Source organism: Danio rerio, chromosome 7 (genome assembly GCF_052040795.2).
Source record: "Danio rerio strain M-AB ecotype USA chromosome 7, GRCz13ab, whole genome shotgun sequence".
NCBI classification, from domain to species: Eukaryota; Metazoa; Chordata; class Actinopteri; order Cypriniformes; family Danionidae; genus Danio; species Danio rerio.
In genome coordinates, this window is record NC_141027.1 from 80,362,501 (window position 1) to 80,384,506 (window position 22,006).

Consider the following 22,006-nt stretch of genomic DNA (forward strand, 5'->3'; position numbering starts at 1 on the left):
CATGATTTCTGAAAATGACTTTAAAATATGTGTGCACTCTTTAATACACAACGTACAGTTTTTTTTATTATTAAAAAAAAAACTGAGTATTCTTAATTTTTGTTGCAGCATGGGGCATTTTTACAGCACAGTTCAGTCAAAAGTAAAAAAAATATAATAAGTTAGTGCGCCCTTATATTATAACTACACAATATATCTCTGATTTCCTTCAAGAATTGTCTGTTGCTCCTGCTGTTTGTCCTCTGCCAGGCGCTGAAGTCGTGTCTGAGCTGCCCGGGCTCTTTCTGCGAGGCTCACCTGCGGCACCACAAGAAGCTGAAGAGCATGAGCTCACACAAGCTGCTGGAGCCCATACACAACCTGGAGGACAAGATGTGCAAAACACACAAGCGGCTGCTGGACGCCTACTGCCGCAACGAGCACGCGTGTGTGTGTAAGGAGTGCGCAGAGTCATCACACAAAGGCCACGACGTCGTCTCCACCGAGCGAGAGTGGAAGAAGAAAACGGTGAGTTTTAGTCATATGGGCACACTGACTTTACTTTAAAAGTGAATAAACCCAATGCTTATGAGTTTGGGACAAACTGGAAAAATGTAGTGTGGAACTTTACTCACCGGCCACTTTATTAGGTACACCTTACTAGTACCGAGTTTTGCCTTTAGAACTTACAACACCATTACACCACCACCACCAGCCTGAACCGCTGATACAAGGCAGGATGATTCATGCTTTCATGTTGTCTGAGCCGAGCATCTGAATGTGTCAGCAGAAATGGAGACTCATCAGAGCAGCAACGTTTCTCCAATCTTCTATTGTCCAGTTTTGGTGAGTCTGTGTGAATTGTAGCCTCAGTTTCCTGTTCTTAGCTGACAGGAGCGGCACCCGGTGTGCTCTTCTGCTGCTGTAGCCCATCCGCCTCAAGGTTGGCCGTGTTGTGTGTTCAGAGATGCTCTTCTGCAGAGCTCGGTTGTAACGAGTGCTTATTTGAGTTACTGTTGCTGGAACCAGTCTGGCCATTCTCCTCTGACCATCAACAAGGCATTTGCGCCCACAGAACTGCCGCTCACTGGATATTTCCTCTTTGTCGGAGCATTCTCTGTAAACCTTTGTGATGGTTGTGCGTGAAAATCCCAGTAGATCAGCAGTTTCTGAAATACTCAGAGCAGCCCGTCTGGCTGAACAATCATGCCACGTTCAAAGTCTCTTAAATCCCCTTTCTTCCCCATTCAGATGCCCGCTTTGCACTCCGCAGATCGTCTTGACCATGAATGCCTAAATGCATTGAGATACTACCATGTGATTGGCTGATTAGAAAGTTGCGTTAACGAGCAGTTGGAGAGGTGTACCTAATAAAGTGGCCGGTGTGTGTAGGTTCCACCAAGCGTCTGCATGAGTAATAGAGAAACTGTTTTGGAGAAATATGTCAAAGCAATGTTTGTATTTACCACACCGTTACCATAATAGACTCACAAATTCCACAACAGTGGATTAAACTCTTTCCAAGCAGGTTTGTGACCCAAAATGGCAGCAATATTTCATAGATTTAACTAACAACTGGCACTGGGAATCACACTGACCCTATGGAAGTTCTTGAAATGTGACTCCATGTCGTCTCCTGTTCACAGAGTCAGCTGGGAAAGAAAAGGTCAGAATTAAAGCATCTGATCAAGGAGAGAGAGAAGAAACTGGACGAGATCAAGCAGTCCATCCGAGTCATCAAGGTGAGGCCGTTAATAACCGCTGATTTACTGAACAACACAGCGGCACATCATGAGTTTCTATGATCATCTCTTTTAGAAAGGGACGAGCACACATATGATCACGCACACACATAAACACAAACACACACAGAACAAACACACGCACGAATATCCACAGATTCACACACACACACCACAATCAGACATATACACACATACCAACATGCCCACATATGCACAAACAAACACACATCACAGTCAGATGTACACACACACATGCGCAAACAAACACACACATCTACTCCTTAATTTGGTTGTTAGAAAGTTTTACAAGAACCATAACGCCCCATTCACACGGGGCTTCAGCGTTCAACGCTCGACAGAGGGCGTGTCTGAAGTTGGGGCTGCTGCGATCATCATAGCAGCGTCAGCCAATGAAATTAGTCGGCAATAGGCCACTGTCTGAGCTGGTGTATTTGCATACAGTGATCTGATTGGCTGATGCTTCCATCAGTGCTTGAAAAGTTGAGCAAGTCCCAACTTCTGCAGCGAGCAACGCCTCTGAAGCGACGCCGACGGATCCACAATGCAGTTCGGCAGCGCCTGACGTCACCCATTCAAAGTGAATGGGAAGCGCTGAAGCTGACGCCCCGTGTGAATAAGAGTCGCTGTACACACACAGGCCTCAATATCACAACATAATATTTGTTTAATCTAACGAAACCAGCAGGAGCTCAGCAAATATTAGCTCATGTGGACCAGGAAACTTCCCATCAGACCGAGTTAAAGGGAAACCCAGAGGGAGTTTGTTTTTGTCACTGGTAATGTGGATAAATTTAGCAGAAGATGCAGGAAATGTATCTCAAAGTGAAGATAAAGGTTCTCTTAAAGGGCATTAATATTGACAATTAACCACTGAAAGAGGATATATATATATATATATATATTTGTTTTATGTATTCTTTTATTTTTATTTATTTGTTTAATATATATTTTATAATATTTTTATTATTTTTTTTATTATGTATTCTTTTAATTTTATTCGTTTAATTATATATATATTAGATTTTATTTGTTTTATATATTTTTATTTATTTTATATTTATTATTAGATATTATTTATTATATACCTAATATAATGTTTATTTATTAATTTTAAATGTATTTTTATTCTTATTTATTTATTAATTGAATATATATTTAGTATAATTTGTATTTATTTGTTATAATAGGTGTTTTATTTTATTTATTTTATATTTCTTTATTTATTATATATTTAATATTATATATATATATATATTTGTTTTATTTATTTATTTATTTTTATTTTATTATTTATTCATTATATATTTAATATTTTATTAATTTGTTTTATTATGTATTGTTTTATTCTTATTTATTTAATAGAATTTTTGTATAATTATGTGTTTGTTATATTAGGTGTTTTATTTTCTTTATTATTTATTTATTTATTATATATTTTATATTATGTTTATTTATTTGTTTCATTATTTATTTATTTATTTATTTTAACTCATACTTAGCATTGTATGGTACCATTTGTACCTCCACATACCACTGGTAATGTGGATAAATATAGCAGAAGATGCAGGAAATGTATCTCAAAGTGAAGATAAAGGTTCTCTTAAAGGGCATTAATATTGACTATAAACCACTGAAAGAGGATGGTTTCAGCCTGTGTTATGTTAGCCTTCCTGTGCGATCAGATTTAGTCAGTGATGTATAGAGAAGGTTAAAGTGTGAGCACAGGATCACCTTGAGTCACATTTAAAAACATAAAGAGGCAACCCTGAGTCATTAGATGTGCTTACATACAGATGTGATGTAGACCTGTAATATGGCATTAGGCATTAGTGAATGAAGCAGCCTAAAATATGATTCAGGAGACAAAAATATTTATAGTGGTCGTCTGTAAGTTCATATTTTCTATACAAAATGTTCCTAAATACAAATACAAACATCATTTTTTTTAGATGTACCCTGATACAAGTTGTGTTATACTCACGTTTCAGATGACACATCCACTAGAGGGCGCTTTTGCATTTTTGCAAATATGCTTAACTTAGGGGACGTTGCATGGTACGTTAATTACAAAAAAATGCAGAAAATAGATATTTAATGCAGATGTTTATTAATTTTAGCAAAAAAAAGATGCAAATGAGGCCTTATTATTGAATTATAATTGAAGCTGGTTATATGAGTTAGTTAAAAATAGCTGTAATGCAAGTCTGTAAGTTCATATTTTCTATACAAAATATCCCTAAGTACAAATACAAACACTATTGTTAGATATACCCTGATTTAATTTGTGCAATTATCATGTTTCAGGTGAAAAATTCACTAGAGGGCGCTGTTTACATTTTGTAAACATGCAATGCTTTATTAGGGGACGATGCATTGAACGTAAATTACAAAAAAATACAGAAAATTTATATTTAATGCAAATGTTTATTAATTTTAGCATAAAAAATAAAAAATAGGCTTAATTATTGAATTATAATTAAAGCTGAATCTATGATACAGTTAAAATAGCTTTAATCAAAGTCTTTTTTTTATACAAAATGTCCTTTAAAACATTAAAAACAAAACATTATTGTTAGATATACCCTGTTATAAGTTGTGTTATTATTACGTTTCAGACGGCAAATCCTCTAGAGGGCGCTGTTTGCATTTTTCCAAACCTGACGTGCATTACTTGAAGAACGCTTTGTCGTACATGTCACATGCACAACCAGGAGAAGGCGGAGCTTATCATATTAATAAGCTAGCAAACCTGCTAAATCATTTACTCAACCCAACCAATAGTGTTTTCAGAAGCAGACATGAGAGAAAAGTGCACTGCGAGCATGTTTTGATTTTAAATTTGTTCCTGTAAATATCATTAGTGTGAACAGGAAGAAGTGTTGTTGTCATCATAAAGCCCCACAGCAATGATTTTACCTAGAAACTGCAGTCCAATGAATGTGTTGCACAGAAATGTAGAGCCAAGCACGTATTTCCATCAACAACGTTCACAGGTTCAACCGGTCTGACCTGTCCGAACACTGTTTACATAGGGTTTGATGAGCTGCATGTGTTTATATCATGATCTCTTTCTGGTTTCTGTTCAGGGGTGTTTCCGTGACAGAAAACCCCCTCAGTGAATCATCCTGTCTGCATAGATGATTATTGTCATGCTAGTCATGCTGTATTTGATCTACTGCATCAGAAAATTAGAGACGTGTTGTGCTAGGAAGGTCAAAGCACTGATGTTAATCATTCAAACTATAAGCGACTAGAAAAATACATGAAAAATAAAAGTAAACGCAATAAAAACAGTAAATGCATGCAGAAAATGACACAAAACATCAGCTACTGTTACATTATAAGCTCTGAATGTTTAATTTAGGACGCAGAGACAGTTTAAAGTAGGCAGACTGACAATTAAAAGTGTATGTGCTGTATAATTCCCCCATGTGTGCAGTGTGTATGATGCGCAGTGTGTTGTGTTCCTCCAGGAGAGCAGTCAGCGGGAGATGGAGGAGAGCTGGGCTGTGTTCGCGGATCTGCAGCGGCTGCTGGAGCAGTCTCAGGCCGAGCTGCTGGAGCTCATCGCCAGCCGGCAGAAACAAAGCGAGCAGCAGGCCAAAGATCTGGCGGCCGGTTTGGAGCTGGAGCTCAACACACTGAGGAAGAGGAGCAGCGAGCTGGACGCCCTCGCCCAGACGCAGGACAGGGTGCTCTTCCTGCAGGTCTGCGCACTTATCTACAGAGTTCTTGCATTTTTTAATTTGTTTTATTATGTATTCTTTTATTTCTGTTGATTTAATTTTTTTATTTATTTTATATTTATTTGATATATATTTAATCTTATGTTTATTTATTCGTTTTGTTATGTATTCTTTCATTTTTTATTTATTTTATGTTTATTTATTTAATTTATATTAAATTTTTATTCTATTTGTTTATTTGTTTTATTTTTTAGTCTTTTATTTTTCATTTATTTGAATCTTTTAGATTTTATTTGTTTTATATATTTTTATTTATTTTATATTTATTATTAGATATTATTTATTATATACCTAATATAAGGTTTGTTTAAAAATTTTAATATGTATTTTTATTCTTATTTATTAATTTAATATATATTTAATAAAATTTGTATTTATTTGTTATAATAGGTGTTTTATTTTATTTATTTTATATTTCTTTATTTATTATATATTTAATATTATATATATTTGTTTTATTTATTCTTTTATTTTTATTTATTTATTTATTCATTGTATATTTAATAATAATTTATAAATTAGTTTTATTATGTATTCTTTTATTCTTATTTAATTAATATACTTTTAGTATAATTTTTATGTATTTGTTATATTAGGTGTTTTATTTTCTTTATTATTTATTTATTTATTTATTATATATTTAATATTATATTTTTTTATTTTGTTTCTTTATTTTTTTATTTTAACTCATGCTTAGCATTGTATGGTACCATTTGTACCTCCAAGTGTGTCCATCAGAGCAGTGCAATCTCTAATCATTCTTCTGAATGATTGATTGATTGATTGATTGATTGATTGATTGATTGATTGACAGTTCCTGCCATCTCTGCCTCCGCCCCCTGAGCCGTCTGATTGGTCAGCGGTTTCCATCAACACAGACCTGTATCTCAGCACCATCCGGAAAGCAGTCGGCTCTCTGACCGACAAATTCCAGCATGAGGTCAAACGGCTTTATGCCAAAGGTGAAATGATAATAAAATATAAGAAGATATAATAATTATTTAGGTATTTTATTACTGTCAGACTTGTTTTTGACTTGTTTAATGTTTTCCCCAACAATATTGTTTGGGTGTGCTAATGTTTGGTTAGATTAGTTTATCAGTTTTCTTTTTGGTACTGACTTATTTAATGAATATGCACAAATATATTACTGTAAAGCATCTTGTAGAAAATATTAAATAAATTTAAAAGAGATCAGTGAGGGGCAAACTTGTTTATACTGAACTAAATGTGTGCATATACATATGTGTGTGTGTGTGTGTGTGTGTGTTTTTGTCAATTAACTCTAATCATTACAGTAGCTATAATAGTTGTTTTCTTGCCAAATATTTTGAAAGTCTCATGAGTCAAAACTGATTGAGCCAGAGCACTGTATACACTTACTAATGTAGATGTTGATCAAGTGTTTGTTTGTCTTGCAGAACTCAGGAAGCTGCAGAACTATGCAAGTAAGTGCCATTCATATAATGAATTAGGCTGATCACTCGGGAATATTTTCAGAAGAACTACAATTTCTCGGGAGGCTAGGAATTGTGACTGTAACTGTATATATACACAGTAGTTGGTCAATGACACTGAAAGAGCTGTTTTTAGAGCACAGTAATTCCTCAGTATGGTGTAGTTCCTCCTCAATACGGCATCAGTTAGTCTTGGGAAAGACAGACACAGGTCCTGCACAGCGGCCAGAGGGATTTTGAGTCGTTCTTCTTGCTGAGCAGTGTTCAGGTCACTGCGTGATGCTGCTGGAGGAAAACCTTTTCTGACTCGCTCTCCCAAAAAACATGAAAGTGCTTAATAATATTTACATCTGGGTACTGTGCAGGCCATGGAAGATGCTCAATCACATTTTCATGCTCATTGAACCACTCTGTCATCAGTCTCACTGTGTGTATTGGTGAATTATCATGCTGATACACACCACCGCCTTCAGGATACAATGTTTGACCCATTGGGTCTACATTGTCCTCCAGAATGGTCCTTGGCAGTGACCCAGCGCCCATTTAGCACAAGTATTGGGGCTAGGGAATGCCATGATATTGAGGCCAACACATAACTGATCCCCCCATGCTTCACTCTGGTCTGGTGGGCCGCTTCTTTGGGGCTTCTCCACACCGTAACTCTCCCGGATGTGGGGAAACACAGTGAAGGTGGACTCATCAGTGTTATCCACTGCACAAGATTTTCACTACTGGCACCACTGAAACCAGTGTTTGGCATTGGCACAAGTGAGCAAAGGTTGGACTCTAGCAGCCGGCCATGTATATTGACCCTGTGGAGCTTCAGATGAACAGTTCTGCTGGAAACAGGAAGGTTGAGCTGCACATTTCATTCTGCAGTGAGTTGATCATCTGTGTTCTGGATATATCTGGATTATCAGCAGGACATCCCTCTCAGGCAGCTTCCTCTGGCCTCCACAGTTCCTCCCATTGGATGTGCTTCTTCTTCTTGGTGGTTGGCTGACATTACTCCAAACACTTGCTGTCTTGGTCACAGATGTGTCAGCGAGATGCACACCAACAATCTGTCCTCGTCTGAACTCTGATATGTCACACACAATGTTGTGTACATTATGTTAAGCAAAGCTGTGCTATTTCTCTGGTATTGAAGCCTATAACTCTGCTTTTACTGGTGGAGTGAAGAATCAGTGTCGATTGGCCAGCAGGCTGCTCAGATTTAGCCATCAAACCTCCAACACTAAACTGGCCAGTGTTTCAGTTTCATTGCTCTACCCCTGTATCGGTGGTTGTTTTATAGAATAAACCCTTTAGTCAGCTTTATTCTGCCAGAACGACCGGCGGGATGTACATTATCCCTTACATTATCCCTTCCAATGATCTCCGTCTTTCTCTAGGTGAGCTGATTTTGGATCCTGCCACGGCTCAGCGTGATCTCTGTCTGTCTGAAGATGGGAAGCAAGTGCGCTATGAAGAGCAGCGTAAAAACTCCAGCAACTCCGACACACCGCGGCGCTTCAGTCCAGCTCTGTTCGTTCTGGCTCGTGAGGGTTTCTCCTCCGGCAGACACTACTGGGAGGTGGATGTTGGACACAAGACAGCCTGGACCGTGGGGTTGGCCCGAAGCTCGGCGAGACGCAAGGGAGAAATCCGACTCAACCCTGAAGGTGGATTCTGGTGTTTGTGGCTGAAAAACGGAGAAGTGAAAGCGCTGACGGGAAGCAGAGTGGCGCTCCATCTGACCTCGCTCCCCCAGAAACTCGGCATCTTTCTGGATTATGAAGCCGGTCAGGTGTCCTTCTACGATGTGAAGACGCACACTCACCTGTACACATTCATCGATGCGTTCACTGAGAGCGTTTATCCCATATTCAGCCCCTGCCTCAACCAGGACGGCAAGAATCCCGGACCGCTGGTCATCACCGCCGTCAAACACAGCTGAGTTTCGGGAAATATCGTAATGTTACTGGACTTTACAAATGCATCGGTAAAATATTTAGACATTTATGATGAAGAAGAGTGTGATATTAAAACACCATCTAGAGTAAAAATACGAGATCAAATTTACACCAAAAGTATCAAATCGTGTATCTAAAAATAAGCGCAAATCAAAATATTTAAAACACATTAAAAAAGTTAAAAAAAAGTATCAAATCATGTATCTAAAAATAATAAGCGCAAATCAAAATATTTAAAAAGCATAAAAATTGTAAAAAGTATCAAATCGTGGATAGAAAAATAATAAGCGCAAATCAAAATATTTAAAACGCGTTAAAATAATAAAAAAGTATCAAATCGTGTATCGAAAAATAATTAGCGCAAATCAAAATATTTAAAAAGCATAAAAATTGTAAAAAGTATCAAATCGTGGATAGAAAAATAATAAGCGCAAATCAAAATATTCAAAACGCGTTAAAATAATAAAAAAGTATCAAATCGTGTATCGAAAAATAATTAGCGCAAATCAAAATATTTAAAAAGCATAAAAATTGTAAAAAAGTATCAAATCGTGGATAGAAAAATAATAAGCGCAAATCAAAATATTTAAAGCGCGTTAAAATAGTAAAAAAAGTATCAAATCGTGTATCGAAAAATAATAAGCGCAAACCAAAATATTTAAAACATGTTAAAATTGTAACGCAAAAATGAAAAATTAATGCAGGATACGAAACAATAAGGTCAGGTAAAACGTATCTATTATCGAAAGATAATGAGCGTGGGTCAAAAAACATGTTTAAAACTACATTACACAAAACTAAATTCGAATTTTATGAACGAAATCGTTTTTTGGTTCATATGAAATTTTTTTTGCATGCTTATGTTTTTAGTTGTTTAACACATTAAACATTGAGAACATTAAAATTATAACAACACACACAAGTGAAAACTAAATGCAGAATAAGAAGCAATGAGGTCACATATCGAGAGATAATGAGCGAGGATCAGAAATGAAAACGTTTAAAATTGCATTGCACAAAATAGAAATCTGAATTTATCTTGCAGTTTGCGAACGAAGCAGATTCTCCACTTATATGTACAATTTTTGTGTTTGTTTTTTTCGATCTTTAACACGTGTTAAAAATATAACAACACGCAAAACGAAAGCTTAATGCAGAACAAGAAACAACAAGGTCACGTATCGAAAGATAATGATCGTGGATCAAAAATAAATGTTTTAAATTACACTGCACAAAACCGGAATTTTACCAGTTTTTCCACTTGTATTAATTTTTGCCCTTCGCTCTCTTTGCACATTTAAATCAGGGCGAGATTCAGCGTCATCATTGGTCTACTTATTTTGATTGACAGCTGCTCCTCTAGCCAATCAGTGGAAGGGGGCTTTGACGTCACTCCAATGCGACTTGTCAATGCTAGTTAATTTCAAGTAATAGATCTGTATAAATCAGAAACCTAAACGTGATTGCACAAAGTTTTATATTAATATATATAATACATTTATTTTAGAACTTTAGAATGTAACTTATGACGTTTCCTTGTTGTTTTTGTGCATTATTGTTTTATTTTTTTTATTATTTTTTATTTTTAGATCTGTGTTCACAATACTTTTGGCTGAAATTTGATCCCATATAAAAAGACTATATTTAATTGAAGGATGCAGACAATTATTAAATATATATATAGTCTTGTTTAGAAAAGACCGTGTATTAAACTATGCAACTAAATAAGAATTAGGGCTGCCGATGACTATATTTTTATGATATAGAAGGGAAATAACACTGTTTTTATATGAATGTTCTGCTGTGTTCTGTTTGCCAAAGAAATGCAACTGATTGTAATAAGTTGCCAAAGTCCACTCTATAACCCTATAGAATATACTGTACATCTTGATTTATTCATTGAAGGAATGTTCTGTCCTCTGTTTACGGGTGATATGGCAATATGCATAAACTAAATGAAGAATATCAACTATGTGTTTCAGATCATTGTTCATTTTTATAACCAGGGTTTCCATGTATGCTGATTTTCTTAATAAAATCAATCAATAACATCTGTTTGTCACGCCACAATCATCATGAGTAAATGCAGAGATAAGATGAACTACCTATCACTACCACCTAGGCACAATCCTGCTTAGCTTCAGTCGGTGACAATAGAATATGAATCAACATCATGTTGAGTTGCATTATGCCATTGTTTCTAATACGCTCAGTGGCGCGCAATGTAAACCAGTGCACATCACCACAGAGAAAGCACACCGCTTCATACTAATAATACTATTTGGAAAACCGTCTTACTAATGTGTAGATATTTTTATAAACACGTTTTGTGAAGCTGAAAATGTGCATTCCTGTGCTAAAGCTGAGCATGGATGCAACACTAAAAAACTTTCATTTAAAGCCAAATTGGGTAAAAAATTTGACTAATCCAGAGAGTTTAATTCATTGCATATCAGTGTATAAAACATATCAAACCTCTGGAAATCAATGCAAAGCAGGCACCCGTGTCTCAGATTCCAGAGTGCCACTATTATATATCTTTAAAAAAATATTTATTGTTATTTAGAAAAGTAAATGAGTCCCCAAAAACAGAAATATCTTACTATCAGCCATGTTGCTGATCACATTACATGTGCCAAGGCAAGGACTGGCGCATTTGTATAGCATTCCAAAGAGTTTCGTTGTCAACAGCATTGTGGAAAGAGAAATAATTCATGTGCCGACTGAGTTATTAGATAGATAAACAGACAGACGGAGAGATGGATGAATGGATGGATGGATAAATAGATGGACAGACAGACAGAGAGATAGACAGAGAGATAGAGAGATATATAGACAGTTAGATAGACAGATGAATAGATGAACAGATAGATGAACAAGGATGGTTAGATAGATAGATAGATAGATAGATAGATAGATAGATAGATAGATAGATAGATAGATAGATAGATAGATAGATAGATAGATAGATAGATAGATAGATAGATAGATAGATAGATGCATAGACGGATGGACGGACGGACAGACGGATGGATATATAGACAGATAGATAGATAGATAGATGGATGGATGGATGGATGGATGGATGGATGGATGGATGGATAGATAGATAGATAGATAGATAGATAGATAGATAGATAGATAGATAGATAGATAGATAGATAGATAGATAGATAGTTTGATTTTGGTAACATTTTTGGTGATGTTGTTTCTAGTCTGATCAATTACTAAATACACGCAGCCCTGATCAGGACGGTCTGATAGTCTGAGCCGTGTCTGGTGACGGTGCTGTCAAAGTGAAACTAGGCTAAGGGGGCGGGCAGGGGATATTTCAGGAGAAGCGGAGCGTCAGCTGTGCCACATGTCACTGCTGTCCAGAGCAGGTCCGACATTGGGATTCAACTACAACACACTGCTGGTGAGTCTCAGAAATGCTTGAATGGAGTTGATCTGAGAAACTGCATGTTCTGTGTGACAAACAGCCAAAGCAGCGAGTTGAACATGTCTCTCTTTGAACATGAAACTTGCGTGTTCCCAAATAATAACAGTGAATATCAATGCATTACTCTTGAGTCTTAAAAAAAGTGTAGTCCAAATTATTAAGAAAATAAATTGCATGTATTTTTTTGCAAATTGTTTGCTCAGTGTTTCAATACTATTCCAAGTTGGACTGTTATTGTTGCGACATTTTCTGACATTCCTAGAAAATAAATTTATATATATATATATATATATATATATATATATATATATATATATATATATATATATATATATATATATATATATATATACACATTTTTGTATTTTTAAATTTTTTCCCTTTTCCCCTTTGTACAAATGGATGGTTTCATGGCATCTGCTTATATATATATTTTATTTTATTATTTTTTTTTTATGTATCATAATTTGAATTAAATATTGATCTTTAAAAATCAAAGAGGAACGTAATTTTTCCCAAATAATAATAATAGTGAATATAAATTAATAAGTATTTTGAGTGTAATAATTAATCTGTACAAGTACAAGTCATTAAATGAGTTGCATGCAGGTGTTGTTTGTGAGTCTGGGAAGCCTGCGGGACTTTTGGACTAAAGATAATCTGCGGCTCTATGAATAGCCAGGCTTTACATATTCCTGAAGTCTTTCTGTGCTGCGTGTCGCAAAGAGCACAAACCAACAGCCGGAGCGCTAATCAAATCCAAATGACTCAGTAAATTAAGCATACAGTGTATATATATATATATATATATATATATATATATATATATATATATATATATATATATATATATATATATATATATATATACTGTCAATAATGCCAGCAAGTGTGTTTAATCTTAAATCAACATAAACTTAAATCTATAAAAAGTTCAATCTTAAATCAACTGCTGCACACAATTTAGACAGTTTAATTTGATTTACAAGAAGAAAAAAAAACTAAACAAAGTTATTGTTTGAATTTAAAAGTATTGAAGATTATAAGGTCTTGCTGTTTATCAAATATAGGCAGACAGATAATATTTATGTTTAAAACAGATCAACAATTCCCAGTTTTAACACATTTTGTTGATAACATTGTTACATCCTCATTATGTGTGGTTTATTTATTAAGTAATTTCGAGAGGAGCGTGTGCTTATGATTACCTCGAAAATAACAAACATTCAAATACATAAATTTACTTGAATTTAGATATCTGGTAAATTTCTGTAATTCAACCTCTGTTATTTTACAAAAGATTTCTGTTATATATATATATATATATATATATATATATATATATATATATATATATATATATATATATATATATATATATATATATATATATATAGTTTTTTTTTTTTATAGTGTAGATTTTGAACTGAAGCAGCTGAGGAAGGGCAGAGGCTTGCTGAAAAACTACTGAGATATTTCAGCTGCTGTCTGGGCGTTCACTGCCGAACTACACCTTCCTTTCTTCATGTGTTCAATACTTTTTCTCTGCATCATTTTATTACACAGAACTTTATTTACGAACTACTTAGTTTTCTTTTCTTTGCATATGCCGATTTATTTTGTTGCTACCAACATCCTGTGAAAACTCCAAGTCAACAGCACCACATTATTCTGAGAAAAATTATGACATGTTCAATACTTATGTCCCCCACTGTATCAATTTCTGGCTAACCACAATCAAGAAGCACGCAATTTCAAAAGTCTAAACAATGAAACAGATGTACCATCGTCTATTGTTATTTGCTCATCAAGATTGCAGTGTGCAGCTGTCCATGATTCCCCCCGTGTCTATGTAGGAATGGCATCTCCCAGCAGCATGTTGGCGGAGGAGCAGGTGCACTGTTCAATCTGTCTGGATGTGTTTACCAACCCCGTCTCCATCCCATGCGGACACAACTTCTGCATGGCCTGCATCGGCAGCTACTGGAAGTCCAGCGCTCTTTTCATGTGCCCGATGTGCAAAAAGACCTTCTTCAAGCAGCCCGACATCAGCATCAACACAGTGCTCCGAGAAATCGCCGAGAAGTTCAAGGAAATGAAAAGAAATCCAATTGTAAGTCTACAAAGCGCAACTCAACCGGACCCAACACCGAGCCCTGTGGAACTCCCCATTGAGATGCCTGAACTGATTCCTCCGAACGCACCGTGGGCTCAGGAGGTGTCCTGCGACGTGTGCACTGGCCCTCAGAGACGGGCCGTGAAGTCCTGCTTGGTTTGTTTGACGTCGTATTGCGAGGAGCATCTGAAGACGCACACCGTACGCTTCACCAAACACAAGCTGATCGAGCCCGTGCTGAATCTGGAGGACCGCATGTGTAAGAAGCACGAGCGGCTGCTGGAGCTCTTCTGTAAGAAGGATCAGACCATAGTGTGTGTGTTGTGCACAGAGATGGAGCACAGGGCGCATTACACTATCCCCGTCGAGCGAGAGTGGGCCGAGAAGAAGGTGAGCATGCAGATGCTGAGATTTTGATTGAATATTACCAAACTGCTTGTTTTTAGTGGATAAACGCACTAATTAATTGTTCCCCTAAACAAAATCAATGTGCACTAGCAAAGTAATCATGGTCAATTTTGATTTCACATGGACTTTAATAAGGATAAGCGGATTAAAAGCGCCTTATTTTCACATCTGTATTATGTATTGACAGGCATTACTGAGGAAAACTGAATCTGAAGTCCAGCAGATGATCCAGGACAGACTGAAGAAAGTTGATGAGATCAAACACTCCATAGAGCTGAACAAAGTAAGTTGAAGTGTTCATGTGTCCGAGTGTTTAATAGTTAATAAGGTGGTGAAGTTAATGGCACTTTAAAAAGTTCAAAAACCTTTTTGTCATGCTGATTGAAAGTATGAACACATCTCAATAGCACTTAGCCATCCCAGAGATCATCTTGACACCAAAAATGCATTAAAAACAGGTTAAAATGCTAATCGATTTGATGTCAAAATCTGGACATCTTGATATCTACACATTGATGCCCTTTTGACCACCCAATAACTATACAAAAACTGCAAGAACATCATTAAGTAATTAATTAATTCATTTATTCATTTTCTTTTTGGCTTAGTCTCTTTATTAATCTAGGGTAGCCACTGTGGAATGAACTGTCAACTTATCCAGCATATGTTTTACACAGCGGATGCCCTTCCAGCTGCAACCCATCACTGGGAAACACCCATACAAACTCATTCACACACAAACACGACAGACAATTTAGCCTACCCAATTCACCTGTACCGCATGTCTTTGGACCACCCGCACCCTCAGTTATATCCACCGCCCGCACCCTCAGTTATATCCACCACCCGCGCCCTCAGTTATATCCACCACCCGCGCCCTAAGTTATTTCCACCACCCGCACCCTAAGTTATATCCACCACCCGCACTCTCACCCTCAGTTATATCCACCACCCGCGCCCTCAGTTATATCCACCACCCGCGCCCTCAGTTATTTCCACCACCCGCGCCCTCAGTTATATCCACCACCCGCGCCCTCAGTTATTTCCACCACCCGCGCCCTCAGTTATTTCCACTACCCGCGCCCTCAGTTATATCCACCACCCGCGCCCTCAGTTATATCCACCACCCGCGCCCTCAGTTATATCCACCACCCGCGCCCTAAGTTATTTCCACCACCCGCACCCTAAGTTATATCCACCACCCGCACTCTCACCCTCAGTTATATCCACCACCCGCGCCCTCAGTTATATCCACCACCCGCGCCCTCAGTTATTTCCACCACCCGCGCCCTCAGTTATATCCACCACCCGCGCCCTCAGTTATTTCCACCACCCGCGCCCTCAGTTATTTCCACTACCCGCGCCCTCAGTTATATCCACCACCCGCGCCCTCAGTTATATCCACCACCCGCGCCCTCAGTTATATCCACCACCCGCGCCCTCAGTTATATCCACCACCCGCGCCCTCAGTTATTTCCACTACCCTTGCCCTCAGTTATATCCACCACCCGCACTCTCACCCTCAGTTATATCCACCACCTGCGCCCTAAGTTATTTCCACCACCCGCGCCCTCAGTTATATCCAGCACCCGCGCCCTCAGTTATTTCCACCACCCGCGCCCTCAGTTATTTCCACCACCCGCGCCCTCAGTTATTTCCACCACCCGCACCCTCAGTTATTTCCACTACCCGCGCCCTCAGTTATATCCACCACCCGCGCCCTCAGTTATATCCACCACCCGCGCCCTCAGTTATTTCCACTACCCTTGCCCTCAGTTATATCCACCACCCGCACTCTCACCCTCAGTTATATCCACCACCATTTCCACCACCCGCGCCCTCAGTTATATCCAGCACCCGCGCCCTCAGTTATTTCCACCACCCGCGCCCTCAGTTATTTCCACCACCCGCGCCCTCAGTTATATCCACCACCCGCGCCCTCAGTTATTTCCACCACCCGCGCCCTCAGTTATTTCCACCACCCGCGCCCTCAGTTATATCCACCACCCGCACCCTCAGTTATATCCACCACCCGCACCCTCAGTTATATCCAGCACCCGCGCCCTCAGTTATTTCCAGCACCCGCGCCCTCAGTTATTTCCACCACCCGCGCCCTCAGTTATATCCACCACCCGCACCCTCAGTTATATCCACCACCCGCACCCTCAGTTATATCCACCACCCGCACCCTCAGTTATATCCACCACCCGCGCCCTAAGTTATTTCCACCACCCGCGCCCTCAGTTATATCCACCACCCGCACCCTCAGTTATAATCGTAAGTTGCACAGGCCTTTTCACCCAAATATTAGCATTTTTGCCTGTTCTGATCAGTGTGTTTGTCCTCCTAAACACAGAGCGGCGCTCAGCGGGAGGTGGAGGACAGCATGCAGGTGTTCTCAGACCTGATCCGAGCGCTCCAGAAGGCTCAGGCCGAGCTGGTGCTGGACATCGAGGAGAAGCAGAGGAAAACTGAGAGCAGAGCTAATGAACAAATCCAGGAGCTGGAGCAGGAGATCACAGTGCTGAAGACCAGGAACGAGGAGTTAGAGTATCTGTCACACACTGAGGACCACATACACTTCCTGCAGGTGAAGCACATTCAACACACACACACACACACACACACACACACACACACACACACAAACACACACACACACATACGATTCACGTCATAATCAATAACTGCATGACTGATTCTCCTTCAGCTTAGTCCTTTATCAGGGGTTGACACAGCAGAATGAACCAGGAACTATTCCAGCATATGTTTACACAGCTGATGACCTTCCAGCTGCAACCCAGTACTGGGAAACACTCATATAAACTCATTCACTCACACACTCATACACTACAGCCAATTTAGTTGATCAGTTCCCCTATAGCGCATGTGTTTGGACTGTGGGGGAAACCGGAGCACCCGGAGGAAACCCACGCCAACAAGGGGAGAACATGCAAACTCCACACTGAAATGCCAACTGACCCAGCCGGGACTCGAACCAGTGACCTTCTTGGTGTGAGGTCACAGTGCTAACCACTGAGCCACAGTGCCACCCATGTCTGATACCAGCATATGAGTATCAGACCAACCCTATTTACTATAAACAAAGGTGTATTCGATGACTCTGTGACTGAGGGTGGAATCATGGGAGCTGTGGTCTTCATTCCAGAACTTTCCCTCATTGATGTCTCACCCACACACTAAAGACTGGTCTGAGATCTGTGTGCATGCGGATCCGTGTGTCGGCACCATCAGGAGAGCAGTGCTCAAACTGGAGGAGACTCTGACTGAAGAAGTGGAGAAGCTCGCAGAAGCAGGTACAAACTGCTGCGGTTTATTACACATTCAATATGTGTGTTTTACTAGTGCACAGTGTCGTGAGGGGCAGATTTCAGCATCTCTGTGGGAAACATTGCACTTAAAATAATAATAATAATAATAATAATAATAATAATAATAATAATAATGATAATGATAATGATAATGATAATAATAATAATAATAATAATAATAATAATAATAATAATAATAAAAATATATATTCATGTGTTGGATTACACTGAAAAACATGCTTTCTTACTTAGAGGTTTTGTCTTGTTTCTAGTCAAAATATATAAACATTCTTAAATCCAGCAGGTTTTTGACAGGTAAAAACAATATTGTCTTGTTTTCAGAGATATTAAATCCAAATTAGGTGATTTTTTTTACTTAAAACAAGCAAAATAACTCTCTTTCAGTTAAATATATGTATTTATACAACAATTCTGTCCAGTGTTGCCAGATTGGGCGGTTTCCCGCGGCTTTGAACAGGTTTTGCACTGGAACGCACCAATGCTATGCAGTTTATTTATAAGGATAGTGCTTATTTTAAAATTATTATCATTTCTGAGATTCAGCATGTTCACAACTGTGAGATTCACAACTAAAATGTATCATTCAGGTAATTTCACTTATGGTGATTGACTGGATATAGGAAGGAAAACTACTGCGTTTCTTTAATTTATTAAAGGTTTTGCAGAGAATTCTGGAAAGGTCAATTTACGGTAATTCGCTGTATATAGGAAATCACTCACAGTTAACCAGCTAACACATTTTACAGTGTTTTTTACAGTGTATGTATTTCTGTTATTCTCCACAGAGCTGAGGAGGGTTCAGAAGTACTCAGGTAAAGCTTCTTTTTACTTTTGATCTGTTAAATATCACCAATCCACTTATTTCCACTTATTTTTATGTATCTATGCCTTTTGGCTCGGTAATGAAACTAGGAAATATATATATTATTGATTGAGTTACCCATAGCTAGCGCCAGACAGAATCTGTGGGTCATTTTTTGCTTTTTCTGTGCAGGATTTTGCCTAAAATAAATAAATAAATAAATAAATAAATAAATAAATAAATTTACAGATTTCTGTGGAGTATTTTGCTTAAAATAAATAAATAAATAAATAAATAAATAAATAAATAAATAAATAAATAAATAAATAAATTTACAGATTTCTGTGGAGTACTTTGCTTAAAATAAATAAATAAATAAATAAATAAATAAATAAATAAATAAATAAATAAATAAATTTACAGATTTCTGTGCAGGATTTTGCTTAAAATAAATAAATAAATAAATAAATAAATAAAAAAAATTACAGATTTCTGTGGAGGATTTTGCTTAAAATAAATAAATAAATAAATAAATAAATAAATAAATAAATAAATAAATAAATAAATAAATAAATAAATAAATAAATAAATAAATAAATAAATAAATAAATAAATTTCTGTGGAGGATTTTGGCAGTGTGGTCACTAAAACCCTAAAACATGAAAAAAAAAACCAAAAAAAAAAAAACATCTGTTTGACTTTTATAATTAAGGCTTACAATGCAAATCCAATTAGGTCCACATGTTTGGTAAGAAAAGCAAGTCTCTCATATAATATATAATCTTGGTATAATATAAAAAACAGTACAAACTGTATTGTAAATAAGTCTTTTTTTAATAAGTAGACCTTTCAGAAGTTCTCAGGAGTAGTGAGTAGTGAGTATTTTGCTGCATAAAGCTGATGCATTTGAATGTAATTTGTGGATGTGTGTAAACGTAACATTCTGTAGTGTATTTAGCTATTGCCTAGCAGACACACAATGCCCTAAGACAGTAATTTTAGGTTAGATTTAGGTTGTGATGTCAGAAGATCAATATTTAATGTCTAATAATATTTGCATATTATTTAATATAATTACCGAAATATTATAAAAACTGACCCCCTATGAACAAAAGCAGCCACCTTTCTCTGAGCTCTACTACACACTCGTAGTGTGTATTGCCTCTTTTTGTAGAATCTCTGAATACCTCCTCACTTGTAAGTCGCTTTGGTCAAAGAGTGTCTGTATGGGCCTACCCATTACATATTGTTCATCAATGTCTACCCCTACCCCAACCCTAAACCTACCGTAGCATAAGAACCAACCCAGGCTCATTCTGAAAATGTACCCCTGTATACATTTCTGGAGAGCCCCAAAAAGAGGCCAGGAGCTATTTTTTTTTTGCAGTTTTTGTTTTCGCTAATCTGCCAGAGGGCGCTGTGTACACTTTTTCAGATCTCCACATTCTCTCGTGTCATTCGCATCTGCTGTTCTCGCGTAAATCCATCAGGGGCCACTGTCGACTGACTGACTGACCGATCGACTGACCCACCCTCCCACTTCCCTCAACCCAATCAATAGTGTTTTCAGAAGCACCAATTGACCCGACCACCACTTCCCTAAGTTAAACTATTTTAAAAAGCAATAGAGAAAAAGAAAAGCCCTCACCAGCCATACGTAGCTCTGGCTACATAGCTAGAGATCTCCAAAAATGTACGTAGGGCTACGTTTTCAGAATGAGCCTGTGTTGGCAAAAGCAGTAACTTGTGTTGTACAGTGCTATATTGGTGCAAGTATCCACAGCTGCCTCCCTTCTAGACTTTCCCCTCAGTCTGACTCATAATTGATGTTCCCTATGTAGTGGACGTGACCTTTGACCCGGACACGGCGAACCCTTGGCTCCAGCTGTCGGAGGATGGTCATCAGATTCGTCACCTGGGCTCGTGGCAGGACCTACGGGATGCTCCGGAGCGGTTCGATACGGTGGTGATCGCTCTGGGCCGGCAGGGCTTCTGTTCTGGCCGCCGCTACTGGGAGGTTCAGGTGGGCGAGAAGGACGACTGGTACCTGGGAGTTGCCCGCGGGTCTGTCAACAGAAAGGGCAGGATCTCAGTGAGTACAACTCAGGGTTACTGGGCTCTAGCCATGAAGAAGGGCCAGGAGTACAGGGTCTCGTCCTCTCCGCCACTGCTGGTGTCCGTCGAACATAAACTGAAGAGAGTAGGCGTCTATGTGGACTACGAGGAAGGACAGGTGTCGTTTTATGACGTGCAGAACAAGAGTCACATCTACACCTTCATGGACACGTTTAAAGAAAAGCTCTTTCCGTTCTTCTACCTGTACTGCTGCGATAAAGCCTCCGATACCATGATCATCTGCCCCGTTCAGGAGACGCCGCATACTAAACAGTGCTGAGTACTCCCGCACATTTAAATACTGTAGTAATATAGAGCCGACGTCAGAATCATTATTCCTTCAGCGACTGCTATTTGATGAGCATGAAGAAATAAATATGAGCATAAAAATAACCTAAAAACAACAATAGTTGTGAAAGAGTGCAACAGAAAAACATCACACAGAAAACAAATTAATTTTGATAAAATGAAATGGAATTCCTGATAGTCCATGACTTGACACAAAAACAAACAAACAAACAAACAAACAAACAAACAAACAAACAAAGTCCCTGACTTCTAATGTTTGGAATAAAAAAAAAAAATTGTACGATATTCCAAAATTTCTGTTGTTGGGATTCTATAGTTGCTATGGCAACACAGCAACTACAGTAATTGATCTTTTGAGGTGTTTCTGCAGTTGCTATGGTAACACAAAAACTACAGTAATTGATCTGTTGTGGTGATTCTGCAGTTGCTATGGTAACACAACAACAACTGCAATCATTTATCTGATGTGGTGATTCTATGGTTGCTATGGTAACACATCAACAACAACAACAGTAACTGGTCTGTTGTGGGGATTCTGCAGTTGCTATAGTAACACAG

General features: G+C 38.0%; 2 protein-coding genes across 3 annotated transcripts in view; both read left to right on the forward strand.

Moving 5' to 3' along the window:
- The window catches only part of btr12 (bloodthirsty-related gene family, member 12), a 17,034-nt gene extending 6,080 nt beyond the window's left edge, over positions 1–10,954 (forward strand). Inside the window, exons 3-10 of one of the 2 annotated variants that reach the window (XR_015494947.1) lie at positions 250–507; positions 1,626–1,721; positions 5,219–5,452; positions 6,306–6,453; positions 6,913–6,939; positions 8,343–9,020; positions 9,093–9,436; positions 9,509–10,954. Coding sequence is in view for 1 of the 2 variants with exons in the window: in NM_001076619.1 (NP_001070087.1) it covers positions 250–507; positions 1,626–1,721; positions 5,219–5,452; positions 6,306–6,453; positions 6,913–6,939; positions 8,343–8,887 (1,308 nt within the window). In the remaining variant the exon portion in view is untranslated. 2 annotated transcript variants of the gene reach the window in all.
- A 1,315-nt stretch (positions 10,955–12,269) lies between these two features.
- On the forward strand, positions 12,270–21,623 carry si:dkey-46i9.6. Its single transcript, XM_087262475.1, has 7 exons — positions 12,270–12,321; positions 14,202–14,851; positions 15,057–15,152; positions 17,226–17,459; positions 18,039–18,186; positions 19,008–19,034; positions 20,866–21,623. The coding sequence occupies exons 2-7, from the start codon at positions 14,204–14,206 to the stop codon at positions 21,417–21,419; spliced, it is 1,707 nt and encodes a 568-aa protein (XP_087118601.1). The 5' UTR covers positions 12,270–12,321; positions 14,202–14,203; the 3' UTR covers positions 21,420–21,623.
- The last annotated feature ends 383 nt before the right edge of the window (positions 21,624–22,006 follow it).

Bases quoted from the DNA above. Each gene is read 5' to 3' on its own strand.
- si:dkey-46i9.6 (XM_087262475.1), top strand. From the start codon at position 14,204: ATGGCATCTCCCAGCAGCATGTTGGCGGAGGAGCAGGTGCACTGTTCA. The intron at 15,153-17,225 runs GTAAGTTGAAGT...TCCTAAACACAG, and splicing joins ACTCCATAGAGCTGAACAAA to AGCGGCGCTCAGCGGGAGGT. The intron at 19,035-20,865 runs GTAAAGCTTCTT...TTCCCTATGTAG, and splicing joins GAGGGTTCAGAAGTACTCAG to TGGACGTGACCTTTGACCCG.